This window comes from Eschrichtius robustus, chromosome 3 (assembly GCF_028021215.1).
Source record: "Eschrichtius robustus isolate mEscRob2 chromosome 3, mEscRob2.pri, whole genome shotgun sequence".
NCBI lineage: Eukaryota > Metazoa > Chordata > Mammalia > Artiodactyla > Eschrichtiidae > Eschrichtius > Eschrichtius robustus.
The window spans coordinates 113,827,365-113,845,363 of record NC_090826.1 but is presented as its reverse complement, the minus strand read 5'-3'; the positions used below and the strand labels follow the sequence as shown (position 1 = coordinate 113,845,363).

Below are 17,999 nucleotides of genomic sequence, written 5' to 3'. Positions count from 1 at the left end.
CAGAGTTGCAGGCACTCTCTAGCAGTGCCTGGAGTGGAAGAAAGGGCTGTGGGGCTGGCTGGGGGCTGGGAGGGAGCTGGCAGGGCAAAGGAGGTGGTTTGGAGTTGGAGAGAACAATCACCCCACAAACCTACTAATGTCCTCGGACTGCCTGCTCCCCTTACCTCCCGCGGTCCTCTGCTGGAGCACTCTGCCCCGACAAAAACAGCACCAGTCATAAGCTTTGTCTTTTTAATAAAAAATAAACTGTCTGTGACAAGTGGTTTTTGAATCCCAAAACAAAGGAGAGGGGAGAGGAAAGGGGTCCAGGGGTCAGCCAGGGAAAAGGAGTGAACAAGGCTCAGATTACCTCTGTGTTCTAGCCAGGCCAGAAGGGGTTAAATCTGCCCCAACTGAAGCAAGATGGAAGGAGGTGAGACTTTAGGAAAGACCTCCCGTGTTGAGTTGATAAGGGGAGCAGAAAGGGAGCAGCTCCCTGCAGAGTCCTGGAGAGCCTTGGGAGAGGGGAGTGTTGGTGTCCAAGGTGGCAGCTGCTTTTAGAGTGGAGTCTCCAGGTGTGGTGTGCTATCTTACAGTTGCTTAGGTGTTTGGTGTTCTAGGGTCTCCTGTAGCAGTATGTTTCTGGAAGGTCCCGGAATGGCCAGAACTGAAGGATCCTCTCTAGGTCCTCCTATCATAGCCTAGGTCCAGGTCTGGGGCAGCCCCCATTAGAGAGGCCACGTGCTTGGTAGAAGGGAGTCCCATAGGGGAGTCAGGCTGCTGTGCCCAGCCCCACTGAGTGCTATCGGTGGCACAGAGTGGCGGAGAAGGTCCTCTTGTGGGAGGAAGGTGGTCTTTTGTGCTACTCCCACCCTAGTCAGGGCTGCACTGCTCCCGGTCCCCCCAGCCAGCATGGCCAGGCGCCCTGCCCTACCCGACAGCTCCAGCTTGTACCCAGAGTTTAAGCCACCTCAGTGCCCTGGAGGTTGTTGTCGGCGTCCACATCACTGGCAGAGGTCCTGCATTCCTTGTGGGGTTGGAGGCACTGCTCCCTGCTCAATGGGGCCTTCTCCCCGAGGGGCAGGGTCCCACAGCCTTGGACCTTGCCCCGGGCTCGGAGTGCCCCCAAAGGGGAGGCGAGGAGGAGGATGAGGGCTCCTGAAAGCACTAAGGCAAGGAGTACAGTGACGGTGAGGAAGTGGGGCCAGTAGGACCGCGGGGCAGCCAGGGCAGCCCCACCACCGACTGTGGTCAGCGGGGCCTCCATGCGTTCCCGGGGAATGCCCGCCAGTTCAGGATCCAGGGCCAGGGGTTGGTCCTGACTGTCCACCCAGTAGGAGACCACAGGGTATGAGAAGTCATTCTCAGTGGCCCAGCACTGATAGAGACCCCCCACCCCATCTCGCAGTAGCAGCAAGAGGGAGCCACGGTAGACTGTGGAAGAGACGTCCGGGATCGCTGCTGTGCCGTGACTCCAGTGGTAAGAGGCCAGAGCTGAGAGATGGGGGCAGGGGAGCTCCAGGATGGAGTTGGGGACAGCCAGGACTTCTTTAACTGTAGGTAAGGGAAAGGGGCCAAAGGTTAAGGAGACAGCAGGCAGGAGGGAGTCTCTACCCGACATGTGGGCCCCAACTCCCACCTTCAACTTCTATTTCAACTCCTAAACTCAACTCTGACCCCTTTCCTATCTCCAGTCTGGGCCCCATACTAACCTCTCCAGTCCATCTGACTCCAATTCTGACACCAGAAGCAACTTCAACCCCAATCCTGAATCCCAGCTTAGAATTCCTATCCCTCCTCCCTACAGCCTACATCCCAATCCATTCCAACTCTGGGTATTCAGGTCTCAAGCCAGGCAGGTGCTGGGGGAGAAACGGAGGCAGAAATGCCCACGCCCTCCCAGAAGTCCTCCCGAGCCTTTGTGCCTGCCCTGGTCCCACACTCACTGATTTGGGGGCGGCTCCGAGGCCTTCCACTCCTGCCCACGGGGCCATTGGCACATGCCCACTCTGGGTTCCCACGCTCCATGTCCTGCTTCCAGGACTTCCTGAGAAGGCAGGGAAAGCAAAAATTATCCCTTGAAACAGACAAGAGTGGGAGGAGGAGGGAGCAAGAGAGCGAAGTGCAGAGGGGAAGAAAGTGGGTCTGGGAGACTAGGTTTCTACCTAGAGAGGGTGGGCTGGAGCAGCTCAAAGCTGCCTGGTGCAACTCCATCCCTGGAGGAGCCCCCCACAGGCCGGGGGAATCTTGCAGGGAATGTGTTAGTAGCACCTGGAAAGAGGAAGACCATAAGCTGGGTAAGTGGCACTCACGGGATGGTGGTGGGCAGGAGGCGGCAGATTTGGGACTCCGGGTCCCAGGCACAGTGAGGGTCCCGGGCAAGGACACAGTCCACACAGCTCTCGTAGACACTACAGTTGGCTCGGGGAACCCTCCAGATGCCTCCTGAGAAGCCTGCAAACACTGCGCCCTGGAAGAGAGATGGAGTGTCAGGGCGTCCTCGCCACACCTAGGAAGGACCCAGCACCCAAGGCCTGCCCCACTAGAAGGCCATCTGAGGGTCAGGCCCCTTCCCACCTGGGTGGGGGCCAGCTGCAGGTTGCGAACAGGCTCAGGGTCAGGGAACAGCTGGATCTCCTCCACCAGATAAGCGTTCTTGTCCCCACTCACCACAGCCTTGTGGAGGGACCCTGTGCCTGTGAAGAGACAGAGAGAGCTGAAATTGTCTGACCCCATCTACACACCCCTCTCATGCTCCCTCTCTGACTCCAGATGGCTTCTGCAGCTGTCAGAAAGTTCCTTCTGAAGTGTGCACTGGACACAGATCTGTCAGACCGTTTCCCTCTATGCCTTGGAGATGGAGCTTGCTTGTAAATGGCTGGAAATCCCTTGCCTCTCAGCCCTTCCTTTGCAACTGCCTGATAAAACTCCATGCCTGGAGGAACCCAACCGTTCCCTTTCTCCATGGACATGGGGCAGTGGACTGCTGAGCACTTCTGTAGAAAATCACATCACCAGCCTCCCTCACCTCCATCAAGTGTCTCTACTCAAAGGCACTTCAGTGAGTTCTACCCTGACCACTCTTTTTTTTTTTAAATTAATTAATTAATTTATTTATTTATTTTTGGCTGTGTTGGGTCTTCGTTGCTGTGTGCGGGCTTCTCATTGCGGTGGCTTCTCTTGTTGCGGAGCACGGACTCTAGGCACGCAGGCTTCAGTAGCTGTGGCATACGGGCTCAGTAGTTGTGGCTCGCGGGCTCTAGAGCTCAGGCTCAGTAGTTGTGGCACACAGGCTTAGTTGCTCTGCAGCATGTGGGATCTTCCCCGGCCAGGGCTCAAACCCGTGTCCCTTGCATTGACAGGTGGATTCTTAACCACTGCGCCACCAGGGAAGCCCCTTGACCACCCTTTTAAAAATTACTACCACCCCAACTGGCATTCCTGACCACACACTGCTCTATTTATTTTCTAATCTCATAATGTACCAAGTAATTGACTCTTCAGTGTGTTTATTGTCTGTTCCCATGCACTCCAAAAAGGAGCTAGATTTTTGTCTGTTTTGTTCTCTATTGTATACCCAATATATGCACAGCTGATGTCCTAAAAGAATGAATGAACCTGATGGGTTTCTTCCACTAAAGCTCAAGGGCATCCACCTCAGCCAGGCCCTCAATATAATATATGCTTGGCAATCTTCCCCATCTCCCCCGCAGACTGTCTCTCCTTCTTTCTTTTTTTTTTTTTTTAATAAATTTATTTATTTTTGGCTGCATTGGGTCTTCGTTGCTGCGCGCAGGCTTTCTCTAGTTGCAGCGAGCGGGGGCTACTCTTCATTGTGGTGCGCGGGCTTCTCATTGTGGTGGCTTCTCTTGTTGCAGAGCACGGGCTCAGTAGTTGTGGCTCGCGGGCTCTACAGCGCAGGCTCAGTAGCTGTGGTGCACGGGCTTAGTTGCTCTGCGGCACGTGGGATCTTCCCAGACCAGGGATCGAACCCATGTCCCCTGCATTGGCAGGCGGATTTGTTAACCCCTGCGTCACTAGGGAAGTCCCTCTCCTTCTCTCTACAATGAATATTTCAATCTATTCCTCTCTCCTCAAACCTCCCACCTTTTCTACCTCTCAATCTCCGCCCCCCCCAACCCCGCTCATGACCTTGTGTCCTCCTACTTCGTAGAAAACACAAAAGCCTTCACAAAAGAGCTCCCTCTACTTCTTGCCCATTTCCCCCACAAGTCTATACATTCTCCCGTCCAGTCTTATCCCCCCTTCTACTCCTTCACTCCCATCCCAGCAGAGGTCTGTACCTCCCCCACTCACGACCAGTCCCTCCACCTGGTTCTAGAACCAGGCTTCCTGCTGCCTCTGCAACTTCACCTGCCATTTAGCCCCTCGCCTGCCCATCTCTTCGCCATCTCCCTCTCTACTGGATCCTGACGATCTTTCCCATCTTCAAAAAGATTGCTGGCTGGATCCCACGCCCTCCTCCAGTTACCTCCCCTTCCCCTCTTCCCCTTCACAGCCAAGCTTCCTGAAGCGTGATCTGTGATCTCTACTCTTGCTGTTTCCAGCTCCCCCTCTATCCTCCCTCACTCTTCACCTCTCTAGCATGTCTTCCCCATAAGACAAACAGTTCTTGCTAAGGTCACCAAAGCCGTGCATGTTTCTCTCCCCCACCAGACTGAAAGCTCAGAGAAGGTAGGGACAGGGCTGTTCTGTTCTCCCACTGTGTTTTCAGAGCCTAGCAGGGTGCCAGGCACAAAGTAGGTGCTCAGAAAACATGTGTTGAATGAATGCCTGAGTGAATGAACTCAAAGGTTTCCCTCCTCAACCCAAGTTGCAGTCCCTGCTTTGGTCCCCTGAGGGGTGGCCTTCAGCCCTTTACTCACTGGTGCCCAGGTACATGACCAGATGGCTATTCCCGTCAATGCCCTGGGCTGTCTCCACCGCAAGCCGTGTGTACTCCACACCAGACTTCACCAGCAGGGGTGTCCCCACCACCGGCTCATCCATCAGGAAATGGTCCTTCATGAAGGTCAAGGCTTTATCAGAGGAGGGGCTCTCCGAGCACTGCAGGGGGAGGAAGCAGATCAGGTCAGCTTTCTCCTTCCTTCAACTCACCCATTGCATCTTCCCTCCCTCCCTCCCCCTTGGCTAATATCCTTTGCCTCCTTTCCTCTTGGCAGTCCTCATTTCAGGATGGGGATTAAAGCTGGACTCGGGAACTGCCTGGCTTTGAATTCCAGCCTCTGAATTCAGCATGCCTGAGGTTCCTTAATAGGGTAATGGGCCTATTACCAATACATCACAGGCTTGCTGTGAGGATGCAATGCACCAATACATGAAAAGTAATTAGAACAGTGCTTGGCATAAAGTAAGTATTTCATAAACATTAGCTGTCATTATTTTCCTCCATCATCACCTTCACCAAGGATGCCTGGCCACCAGCAGGAAGTAGAGTGAGGGTCCCTTGCAGACAAGGACCACCTTGAACTCATGTCTGTAAGCCCAGGCTTAACACAGGACCTGGCACACAGTTGGTGCCCAATAAATGTTCGCTGAGTCAGTAATTGAATGAATGATGTCACAGAAAGGGGTGGTGAACAGGGAGTGTTTCTCATCATGGTGTGGCATGAATTTGATGCGTGACTCTGGGAGAGTCCCTTCTCCATTCTGGGCCTTCTTTTTCTTACTCATAAAATGAGGGGGTTGGACCGGCTGTTCTCGAAAGGACTTGCCAACACCAGCATACTGTGGCTTTGGGACACCTGTGTCCTGATCTTTGGTCACGATTCTTGTCCTCCGTTTCCAAGAGCACTGTCTTAACACCAGCCCCAGCTCTGTCACCTACAAGATACGTCCTCAGACAAGTTACCCCACCTCTATGAGTTCCAACTTCCTCATCTGTAAAGTGATGTAATAACATCTGTATTTCATTTTGATGCCAGAATGAGCATATGCACTTACTCTCACTTCCCCCCAAAGGGATTTTTTTTTTTTTTTAAAGACACAAACCTACAGGGATGGGGAGAACAGGAGAGGAGGCAAAAGCAGCCACATTTTGGAAGCTGGAAAGCAAATGAACAAATAGGAAAAGACTTAGCAGGATAAAAGAATCTTCTTAAGCCAGCCCAGGGATAACCCCAAACTATCTGATTTATAAGGCAGAATTCCTGAAGTTCATGGATTAGTGGCCCCAGTCACCTCTGGAAATGGGGTAAAGGAGGGGCTGAATAAAGAAGATTATTTGAAAGTCTCTTTAAGAAGCAGGCAGATTTCCCCCCAGCTCCATGCCACTGAGTGACTGTCCCTTCCATACCCTAGCCCCAAACTGGAGGTTTATTCTCTGGAGAGGGTAAGACAGAGGGACTCTGAATGGAGTACAGCAGAGATGGGTGACACCACCATGAAAGCAGGGGATTAAATCCAAGTAGACACAGTACCTGCTGAGACTCTTCCCCCACACCCAGCCCTCTTTCCCCATGGCTCCCAGACACCAGGAGCCAGACCATCTCCCTCCAGGCAGAAGACTGGAAGAATCTACTCCAGGAAAACTGACTAGAGGTCCAAGAGGAAAGACTTAAAGATATTGACATTGAAGGTCCCCAACAAAGCAGTCCAGACAGACCATCCTCAGTGGAGCTATCACGGAGCTCAAGTTGCCAAGTCATGCCCAGGGTGCAGAGTTTCCAAACAGCTTCATGGTCCCCTCCCTCTTAAATGTGAGTAGATAACCAAGGATTACCAGATATGTGAGTGAAACCATGAACATGAAAGAGATCAAAACAAGGAAATGGAAAAAATGAATAAACAAAAACCTAAGAGGAAACAGAAATGATTCAGAGAAAAGAAAACCACAGCAAAGTATCATTATTATCTTAAGAGAGATAATTATGAAGATAGTATACCCATGAAACAAGAACATAATGCTACAAAAGAGGAGTTCTTATTTCAGAGTGTGGCCAGAGATTTACATACTTCCTGAAAGAAGACCACACTACCACTATGAGGTAGTTTTGCTCCCGAAAATCAAACTTTAATCTGATTACGTCTCTAGATCCAAACACCAACCAATTTACAGAAAATACTTAAACTCCATCACAGAGATGTAAAATCAAGATCCAGACTGTGGAAAATTCTACATAACAAATAAATTGCAAGAGAAAAAAAGAAGTTGGAAAGGGAACATACAGACTAAAAGAGACTGAAAAGAACAACCAATCCAAATTTACAGATTTTATTTGGATTTTGACTCCAATAAACAAACAATATTTTTTAAAAACCCTTATGATATCTGTGAGACTATTAGAAATTTGAACACTAAATGCATATTAGATTAAGGAACTATTATTAATTTTTTGGTGTGATAATGGTACTATGGCTATGTTGTTGTTGTTTTCAAAGCCCTTATCCTTTGGAGATACATACTAAAATATTTATGGATGAGGTAATGGGATGAATGGTAGTCCCCCAAAAGACATGTCCATCTAAAACCTGTGAATGTGACTTTATTTGCAGAAAGGGTCTTTGTATACATAATTAAAAATCTCAAGATGACTCATTCTGGGGACTTTCCTAGTGGTCCAGTGGTAAAGAATCCGCCTTCTAATGCAAGGGACGTGGGTTTGATCCCTGGTCTGGGAACTAGGTTCCCACATGCCGCGGGGCAGCTAAGCCCGCGCGCCACAACTACAGGGCCCACACGCCCTGGGGCCTGTGCGCCACAACTAGAGAAGAGAAAACCCACACACCACAACTAGAGAGAAGCCTGCACAACGCGATGAAAGATCCCGCATGCCGCAACTAAGACCCAACGCAGCCAAATAAATAAATAAATAAATTATTTTTTTAAAAAAGATGACTCATTCTGGATTACAATGGGCTCTAAATCCAATGACAAGTGTCTGTATAAGAGAAGTGGAGGAGACATACAGAGATAAGGCAAAGTGATGACAGAGGCAGAGATTGGAGTGATGTGCCTACAAGCCAAGGAACACCAAGGGTTTCCAGCAGCCAACCAGAAGCTCAGAGCGAGGCATAGAATAGATTCTCCCTCAGAGCCTCTAGAAGGAACCAACCCTTCTGACACTTTGATTTCAAACACCTGGCCTCCAGAACTGTGAAAGAATAAATTTCTGTTGTTTCACACCACCACATTTGTGGTAATTTGTTTTGGCAGCCATAGGAAACTAATACAGATGAAATGATACAATGACCAGAATTTGCTTCAAAATAATAAGAGGAGAAGTGGGTGGGGTATAGATGAAACAGTTTGATTGGCTATGAGTTGAAGCTGGCTGATGGGTGTACGGAGGTCCATTACACTATTCTGTCCACTTTTTATATATTTAAAATTCTCTGTAATGGAACATGTTTATAAAAGACATATTCAAAGCTCAAAAAATCTAGTAAATTAAATATCTGATAGCAGAAATTAAAAATCTGATAGAAGGATCAGAAGATAAAATTGAGATACTCTCTCAGAAAGTAGAAAAAAACCAAAGACATGGAAAAAATCTTTTAAAGGATTTTAAAAGGTAGAGGACTAGTCCAGGAGGTCCAGAAAGAAGTGGAAAAACATTCTGACATTAGAATGTCAGCTCCATGAGGAAAGAGACTTTTATCTGTTTTGTTCACTGCTATATCCCCAGTGCCTACAACAGTGACAGGTGGCCTCAAAAAATATTTGTTGAATGAAAAGGGAACAGGAGGAAATAGTTCAAGAAAACTTCTTAGAACTGAAAGAACTAAAATTCCAGGCTTAAGGGGCAAATTGAATGCCCAGACAATGAACGAACAGGTATCATCAAGGCACAATACCATGAAATTTCAAAACAACCAGCGACACAAAAAAGGTACCACAAGATTCCAGTGAGAAAAAAAAAACCAGGTGACATTCAAAGAGTTGGGGATCAGAATAGCTTTAGACTTCTCAACAGCAGCACTGAAAGCTAGAAGATAATAGAGGAAGCCTTCAAAGTTTGGAAGGAAAATTATTTCTAGTCTCGAATTAGATACACCTAGGCAAACTATCAAATGTGAATGTAGAATAAAGACATATTCAGACATTCACGATCTCAAAAAAATTTACCTGCCATGTACCCCTTTCTGGGAATCTCCACTAAAATAAGATAGTGAAAAAAAAGAAAAGAGAGGAAGTTGTGGGATGCAAGAACCACCAGATTGTCACAAGAAAGTGGCAAAGGGAATGCCCAGAATGATGAGGAAGGGAGATTCCAGGATGGCGGTTGTGTCCCGGATGTAGTTAAGATGTAGATGTAGTACAGACTGCAGCAGATAGGAAGGATCTCCGGGAAGACGAAACTCTTAGAATACCTAATGGATCTGTTTTTAAAAGAGATTCAGATAACTGAGGAAGAGTTTGGGGTTGAATTAAAGATAAGAGCTTAGAAAACAAAGCAAAAATAATAATAATAATAATCAAGATAATTACTAACCCCAGGGAAAAATTTTAAATTATGCAAAAAGGAAAAATAATCATGGCTTACTACCTGGCTCAGTTGTGTATAATGAATCATAATATAAATATTGATCTAACCAAAATTACTATAAAACAATGTTGGGAGATGAGGGGTGGGTGCAGTGGTGTGTTGATAAGGCAGCTCTGGGGAACGATGAGCTGGGGGACCTCTGATTTGAAGTGTTTGCTGATTTCCATGATGTATTATTCCCACCATGGCTGATTTCAAGCTATTAATGTATTGTCACTGAACTCGGATTTGTAAAGAGATGCACAAAGGGTTCTTGCTAGTTGCTGCAAGCCAGTTCCAGCACATCGCTGAGTGCGGGTGGGGGACATAGTTAAATCCTCACCATCCAGAATGGGAATTCAATAGACACTGCCTGACACTGAAACATCAAGAAGTAGCAAGAAAAGTATTTCAAGATTTAGAGATAAATATCAAAAGAATCCGCTAAAAGAGTTGAAGGTGGTTGTCTCTAGAGAGGAAAACGTGCTGAGGATAGGAAACAGGGCTGTTTTTTGTAACCAACCATGTAAATCTATATGATTGTTTAAATGCTGTACATATACACTCTGATCAAAAAACAAAAGTTAAATAAGAAATGCAGGTGAAGATGCCCAAGACAGTCCTTGGCACAGCCCGTGCTCCCTTGTTTCCTTAGTGATATACCCAGGCATTTGGGGTGCACTCAGCTGGGGTGAAGGGGTGCTGCTCTGTGTTTAGGATGGGGTTGGACACATGTGGAATGTGGGCAGCCAGAATGGGTGAATATCTGAGCAGACAGGACCTGGGGGTGCGGGGAACACTAGCATTTATTGGGCATTTATTATGCCGTGATAGGTACTTTGACATGCATATTATGTGTCTGGGGAGGCAGAGTTTGCTCAGTGGGGTGGGTAGTACTCACGCTGCCTGGCCGAGGACTGATATCAGGGAACCCGTAAGTGGTCCAGCGTGAAGTCTCTTTGTTCAATTCCTTATACTTCCCCTCAAAGACATGCTTGATGTCCTTGAGTGAGAAAGCACAGACAGCAGAGCTCCTGGTCCCACCAACCTGCCTGGAGAAAGCCAAAGGGGACATTGTCTGTAACCTCTTCTGCTATACCAGGAAACTCCCCTTCCAGCCCTGGCCCACCCTTGGTGAGAAACCCCAGAAGGGCAGGAGGATGAAGGACTGGGTCAGGCCCCAGCTGTGGTGATAAGGGCTAGGAGAGCCCCAGACTCTAGCCCATCTTAGGATCTGAGGTGTGATTATCTTTAATGAGAATTAAATGGGGCTCATGCCCTGGGGTGTCTCCTGCCTGGCCTGCCCAGACTGGGCCCCTATGGGAGGGGCAGTATAACCAGCTCCCCAACAGGCTCCAGGTGAAGTATTCCTCCTTGGGGATCCCATGTATTTCTGGTCCTCAGATTACCAACCAGAGCCTGACTACAACGATTTTTATTCCTTCAGCCTTGGTTTGTGGAGACAAAAGGTCTCTCTTGTTCTCTTTAACCTGTGACATACACCATATTCTCAGTTCTGGATGCCATAGATACCAGACCCTGCTTACAACAGATGTCTTTGATACCTGACATATTGTCAGCAGATACCAAACCACAGCAAGTAAGTTAAACTTTCTCAGCCTCTAAGCAATGACTGTATTTTTATCTTATGTCGCTGGTGGTGTTTCACGCTTTGCTCTAACCATTAGGAAGCTCAGAGCTAAATTTGTGCCGACATCCCAGGACTGCACATTTGTAATGCACATTTGTAAAGCACATGTGTCATGTGCTGACCGGATCCCTGGGTTCCCTTTTTCTCCTTTTATTTCCATTTCCTCATGGATTTTATTTTATTTTAATGTTTGCCTTTTGTAAGCTACCTCCTATCCTTTTTGGAATCAGGCAGGATATAAACTAATAAGAACCTTTCTGAGCTTTATTTTTCCCATCTACATTAAGGGCATGAGTCAAATTCCTGGGAGATGGTGACGATCAAATGCCTTCGTATGTGAAGTGTGGAGTATGTGCTCGGCTCACATCAGTTCCTACCCTCCCTGGCGGGCCAGGGCAACAGGGGTGCTGACCCGTAATCCCGCTTCCAGCCGCCACGTTCCCGCCTGGCTGCTCACCACTGAGAGGTAAAGACAGCGTAGACATAGGGATCGGTGGAGGAATTGTCTGCCAGCAGGACAGCGTGACGGATGACGTTGAAAGGCAGCTGCCCCGGCTGGGCGCAGAGTAGTTGGGCCTTCAAGAAGGTGGTCCACTTCTTCTGCAGCAGCTTTTCGCCGCCCACGTCGTTCTAGGAGCACCGGAGGAGTCAGGGGACGCCCCCCTGCCCCCACGTGACCTCACCCTCTTCCCCGCCCCTCACTCCCATTGGTCCCTAAGCGCTCAGCCCCGCCTCTGCCATCTCCCCATTGGCTTCTCCACAGCCAGCCCCGCCTCCCGCCCAGGCTGCGGACCTTGCAGACTCTGGCCACACGGGATGTGTGGAGCTTCTCGAAGAACTCAAACTCGCTGGCTGTCTCCTCGAAGAAGAAGTAGACGACGTGGGTCGAAGGGATGGCTGCCACGAAGGAGGCGTCCGCTGCAGGGGCGGGGCAGATGGGCTAAGAGGTGGAGCACCTGGATGCCCTGGCTTCCCCTTTGTGAAAACCCTTGGCTCTGGAGGACAGGAGACACAACTTCTCGGGTCCCACAGCTGGTCGAGACATAGCCATGGGTGGGGGGTGGGGGCGGGGAGCGACTGGTACGTCTTTAATTATTTATGTAAGATGAAAGCTTCAAGAGGACGGGAGCTATGTCTTCTTCCCTGCAGTACCGCCAATGCCGAACAGTACTGCCTTGCACGCTCTATGCCTCAACAAACGAGAGTTGAGTGAATTAACAGCAGTTCACAGTGCCAGGTCTCCGGGACTTGGGGAAGGGGGCCAGACCTGTGCTGGGTAGGGCTCAGGTCCTTACGTTGCAGCCAGCGGAGGAAATTGTCTGTCTTGAGGACAGGCTGGGATCCCAGTGTGCGCATCAGGATGGGCTCACTGCCCAGGAAGTTGTTCATGGTGCCGGAATAGAGCATCCCATCTAGTGTGGGGAGAGGAGGGGAGACCTCATCAGTTGGAGGGTGCCCCTGCCCTCCTCAGACCTGTCAGCATTCACATCAGCCTCTGGCCTCCTTCATGTGTTCTACACCTTCCTATGGAATCCAAAAGCCCAGCTCACAGCCCCCCACTGAGCACCGTTCTTAGGTCCTTCTGCCCACAGGGAATGGCCAACCTTATGGCCTTCAGTGTTTTGGCACTTTTCTCTGGCTCCTCCCTCCTATGCCCAGCTAAACCACTTGCCAGTTAGAATCACTCATTGTTGCCCGAAGACGGCTTTGTTTTGTTTCCGTACCTTAAGTCCTACCCTTTTCTTCATGGAACACCTTCCCTGCCCATCTACCTATCTTTCAAGGTCCCACTCAGTCAAAGTCCACCGCCTTCAGGAAGCCAGGGTGGGGAGTCTGTAATGGTTTGTGTCCAGGAGGGCACAGCACCATGATTTCTTCTTTGTAATCCCTACAGTCCCTAGCACAATGCCTGGCCCACCAGAGGGGGCATTCATACAGAGCATACTTGTTGAACAAATGACTGAATCTCAGGCCTCTTCCCTGCCTGAGACCCTTCCTGGACCCTCCCGCCTCTGTGCATCTCTCCATATCCATTTCGCTCCACCTCCTTTGTGGCAGTTTCAGCAGGAGCTGGTGTTTGGGGTATCTGATTCTCCCTCTGATTTTGTGCTCCGAGGCTCCTGGCTTCTCCTCCCTCTGTCCCCTGCTTTTCAGGAAATTGTCAGATTCCATATGTCACAGAGTGACCAGGGAAAGCAGTTGCTGGGATGGACCAGGGAACCTCATACTCACCTGCCAGGACAGCCGTGTGCTTATGGGCGGGGTCGAAGGGGCTTTGGCCTTTCCCCTCTACAACCTTGTCCTCCGAGATGGGCAACAGGTTGGAATCTTGGCGTTCCTAGAGAGGGGGAGTGGCTGGGGGGCCAGAACGCCAGAGTCTCATGTCTGGGAAAGGAGGGGTGTGAGGGAGGACGGGGAGGGGATGTAGAGGAAAATTGGTCTGGGGCCAGGAAGCTCACAAGGGTCCTGCGTCTGGAAAACCGGAGTTTTCCAGAGCTGCAGAGGATGAGCTGGGAGTAGACGTGAGGAGGGATGCTTGGGGCCTGAGAGCTGGTGCCAGATAACTCACAATGAAGGTACAAGCAGGGCTGAAGGCGAAGGTGCCACAGGCGTAGAGATGGGTGGCATTGAAGGAGACCAGGACACGAATAAAGTTGAAACACTGTGTCTGGGGGAGATAGAGAATTCAGGCCTCCAGGGCACTTGCCCCAAACTCCTGGGCCCCCAGAGGCTGCTCCCTCACTCCCTAGTAGGGAGAAGGACTGGGCAATGCTGAGGCAGTCCCTGTCTGTCTTTATAGAACATGATGCAGGCAATTATCATGCAAACAAGCATCCTCTGCTGCCTGCCCAACTTGAGATCATCCAGTGATGGTCTAGGGACACTAGGGTTCTCTACCAGAGCCCCAGTATCTCCACCTCTACTTACCTCATTGCTCTTCTTCTTAAAGGCACATTCACTCTTTTTTCGGTCACTGGCTGGCCAGGGTATCTGAAGTGGGGCATTGGGAAAGGGGAGATAAAGGGAATGAGGTCTTCAGCTCCAGCTCTGACCTACCATCCCCACCTTGGCTCTGATGTGAAATCACCAGCAGGCATAGTGGTTAGTTACATGCTGGTGGGCTATAATAACCTCACTTTGTGACCCTGGCTATTACTCTGATGATACTGTTATTCATTAGGACACAGCTCCATGGTAGAACATGGCCTGTGGAATCAGACCTGAGTTTGAATCTAGACTCAGCCACTTACTGGTTGAGTGATCTTGGTCAATTGCACAGGCTTCTGGAGGACACAACTAGGTAGCATATGTAAAGCACCTAATGCCATGCATGGTATAAAAGCAGCAGTTGGCAAAAAAAACACCACATTTCCTGGGGAAATTGTTAAAAATGTCAGTTCCTCACACCTCAGAGAATCTGTATTTTTAAAAAATTATATTTATTTATTTATTTATTATTTTTGGCTGTGTCGGGTCTTCGTTGCTGCATGTGGGCTTTCTCTAGTTGGGAGGAGCGGGGGCTACTCTTCCTTGCAGTGCACAGGCTTCTCATTGCGGTGGCTTCTCTTGTTGCAGAGCACAGGCTGTAGGCACACGGGCTTCAGTAGTTGTGGCTCTCAGGCTCTAGAGCGCAGGCTCAGTAGTTGTGGCGCATGGGCTTAGTTGCTCCATGGCATGTGGGATCTTCCCGGACCAGGGCTCAAACCCGTGTCTCCTGCATTGGCAGGCAGATTCTTAACCACTGTGCCACCAGGGAAGCCCAGAATCTGTATTTTTAATTGGCATCCCATGTGTGCAGGTGGCCCACAGACCACACATTGAGAAAAACAAACCGTGGAGATGCTCAGTAATTGCTAGCTCCCTCCCTCCCTTTTTTCCTTCCCTCTCCCTTTCTCCCTCACGTTGTTCCCATGAGTAGGGTGACTGTAATTTAACACAGAAGCTTCAGTGATTTCTACCAGTGGGTGGATATCATATTATTGATATAATTTGAGTCAATGTTTCTCTCATGTGTCAATGATTTCCATATCAGCCATTTTAGTAATTAATATTATTCAACCAGTATTCATGGTACCAATGAACAGTGAGGCCACTATAGTGTTTCTTGTCTGTTATACCGATCATATATATATGTCTCTACGAAGAATTGCTGATTGTTGGGGACTTCCCTGGTGGTCCAGTGGTTAAGAATCCGCCTTCCAATGCAGGGACGCAGGTTCAATCCCTGGTCAGGGAACTAAGATCCCACAGGCCGCAGGGCAACTAAGCCTGCACACCACAACTACTAAGCACGCGAGCCACAACCAGAGAGCCCGCGTGCCGCAACTACAGAGCCCACGTGCTCTGGAGCCCACGGGCCACAACTAGAGAGAAGCCCGCACGCTGTAACGAAGACCCAACGCAGCCAAAAAATAAAATAAATAAATATTTTTTAAAAAAATTGCTGATTGTTGCTGATTATAGGTAACAGCAAATTGGGTGGTTATTCATGCGTAAGCAGCCCAAGCGCAGGGCAGCTGTCGGCCCCCTCCTCACTCCCAGCCCACGCCCTTCCCCTGGCCTCTCACCATGTTCTTCAGCCTTGGTACCCCTGGATCCTGGATATTCAAAGCCAGAATGGCCTCTCGAGCCCCCACATAGAGAGTGTCTCCATCACCACTCAGGAGCAGAGTGTCAAAATCCTGGAGGCCCTTCTGATGGAAGAAGCTAAGAGCTCTGCGTCCATCCCCTGTTGAGAGGTAGAGAGAAGGAGACAGTGATGAGAAGTCAGTGGTCAAGCAGCTGAGTTCTGAGATAAAATCAGGGGAAGAAAAGGGCTGGCAGAGTGTGCTCCCCAGACCTTGGCAACTGGACCCACTCTTCATCAGCAGCTCCCCGCTTCGTCCCACCCTGCTGGCAGCCATAGGAGCTTTGTGTGTTGAGCTCACAGTAGAGAGGAAAGGCAGCCAGAGACAGGGTAATGACAGACTGTGGCTGGGGGAGGGTGGCCCGTACCCAAGAGACAGACAAAGGGACAGGAAATAAAGTGAGGCACAGTGGATGCTCTTCCAGGCCTGGGGGCTGTGGTGGGGGGAGGACACGTTGGTCCTCACCCGTGGGGAGAGCAGAAGGCAGAGAGACGACAGGAAGGTGTTGGCGGCCACAGACAGGAAAGCTAGATGTATATAGGACTATGTGTCAGAGTAGCTGTGGGTTGTAGGGGTCCCACTCACCAGCCCCACTTCCCTCCCCGCCTCTACTGCAGGAAATTTCCACCACAAGAATCACTGCCATAGGCTGAACAGAAAAGAAATATTTTTCTCCAAAGTTTCCTGCAAGCGCCTAGATGTCACCTGGGCATGGGATTCCAGCTGGTTGTGGGAGGTTCCCTGAGGTCTCCCCATCACCGTGCTGTGGCAGAGGTGGGGCGTGTGTGCCTGGTCCCCTGGCATATCAGCAAGGGGGGAGGAGCTTCTGAAATCCTCTCTCAAGAGCACATTCGTACTTTTGCATTAGTTAGAGAACTGACTAGCTAATTGTTACCTTTGGAGGCTCAGAGACTCTTAGGACCAACCAAGAGGAGGAGTTGGGGAAACGTGTGGCAAGGTGCTGGAGAGGCTGGCCTCCCCAGAACTGTATACACCCCTCTGTAACTGAACTGACCACCCCAAAGTGTGGTTGTCTGTTCATCTGCCTCCCCTTGGGACCATCAGCACGTTGATGGCAGGGGCTGAGTCCTGTTTATGTTGTAATCTCAGCACCCAACACAGAGGAGGCCCCTCCATCAACGGGCAACATGCATTTCCTTTACCACGTTGCCCCAGAAAGACGCTAAAGACACAGCTGTGCCCAGGAGACTGCCCCTACAACTCCTACAGGGCCCATGTCCCTTCCTGAATCTTTTACCTGGAGGTGGAAGACCAGCAGTCACCACACCCTCAGTAAGAAACCAGCCAAGCTGTGCCTAAAGGGTCCCAGGGTCCGTATCCCAGCCAGGCCACACTGAGTTCTTGTATTCTTGGTGTCCACAGTACTGGGCATGACGTGGTCCAGCATCATCTGTGCAGTTGTGTGTCCTGGTGTGTCCTGGGTCACCAGGCCCACAGATGCTCTTCTGGTAGGGGCCTTGGCTTTGGGGCACTTGAGGGCATGAAAGCAGTTACGGGTTTGAGGTGACCAGTTTGATAACAGTGACATTTAAGGAGGGAAAGAAAAATCACCAACTCTGGAGAACCAGAAGGCACAACGCCCCTGGCCCCCTGGTCCCCTCACTTCCCTTTCCTCAGTCTCTGCCCCAGGTGAGTTTCATCATTCACTCCTTTCTCAGTCAGCCCGGTGTTGCCATCCCCACACTTCCTGATCATCAGACACTTACCTGCGTAGTATTTGACCCTGGGTGTGGGCCCCTGCCCGTCACCCCGTGCGGTCGTCGGTGGTGGCAGAAGCAGCAGGAGCAGCTGGAAGAGGAAAAGGCCCAGGAGGCTCCAGGAGTCCAGGCCCAGGGCTGGAAGGGCCATGCTCAGCCAGAGGCTGTCACCAGACGGCTCTGGGGAAACAGGCACCCGCCACTCTCTGGGTGAGCAGTCTTTACCACATCCTCCCTGGGAACCAATCAGATAGCCCCAGGCAGCAGAAGTGTGTATTGTGGGGGGGATGTTAGAGAGACGGGCCAGTTTCCTCTCCAGAGTGCCCCTAGAGAGTCTCACTTCCATCATCCCACAGGCCTCATCCCACCTCACTCTCCCCTCTGGGTAGGAGTCCAGCTGTTCTTCATCCCGCCCTTCTGATCTCTGCACCAAATAGCCCCACTTTGCCTTTTCTCACCTTACTCTCAGGGAAGTCTTTCTTGCTGTTTACTCTTTGCCTTCCCTCCTCCCATAGCCCAGAGGCCAAACCAATGC

The 17,999-nt window shown here is 50.1% G+C and overlaps 1 protein-coding gene across 1 annotated transcript; it reads right to left on the bottom strand.

Moving 5' to 3' along the window:
- Positions 1-268: 268 nt before the first annotated feature.
- SEMA4A (semaphorin 4A) lies at positions 269-17,615 on the bottom strand. Its single transcript, XM_068538248.1, has 14 exons — positions 17,474-17,615; positions 15,687-15,847; positions 14,047-14,109; positions 13,688-13,786; positions 13,351-13,456; positions 12,414-12,530; positions 11,912-12,036; positions 11,576-11,748; positions 10,369-10,519; positions 4,866-5,046; positions 2,557-2,675; positions 2,292-2,449; positions 1,926-2,026; positions 269-1,533 (listed from the first exon to the last, which is right to left on the bottom strand). Exons 1-14 carry the CDS (start codon positions 17,613-17,615, stop codon positions 941-943), a joined length of 2,289 nt encoding a protein of 762 aa, XP_068394349.1. The 3' UTR covers positions 269-940.
- Positions 17,616-17,999: the final 384 nt, after the last annotated feature.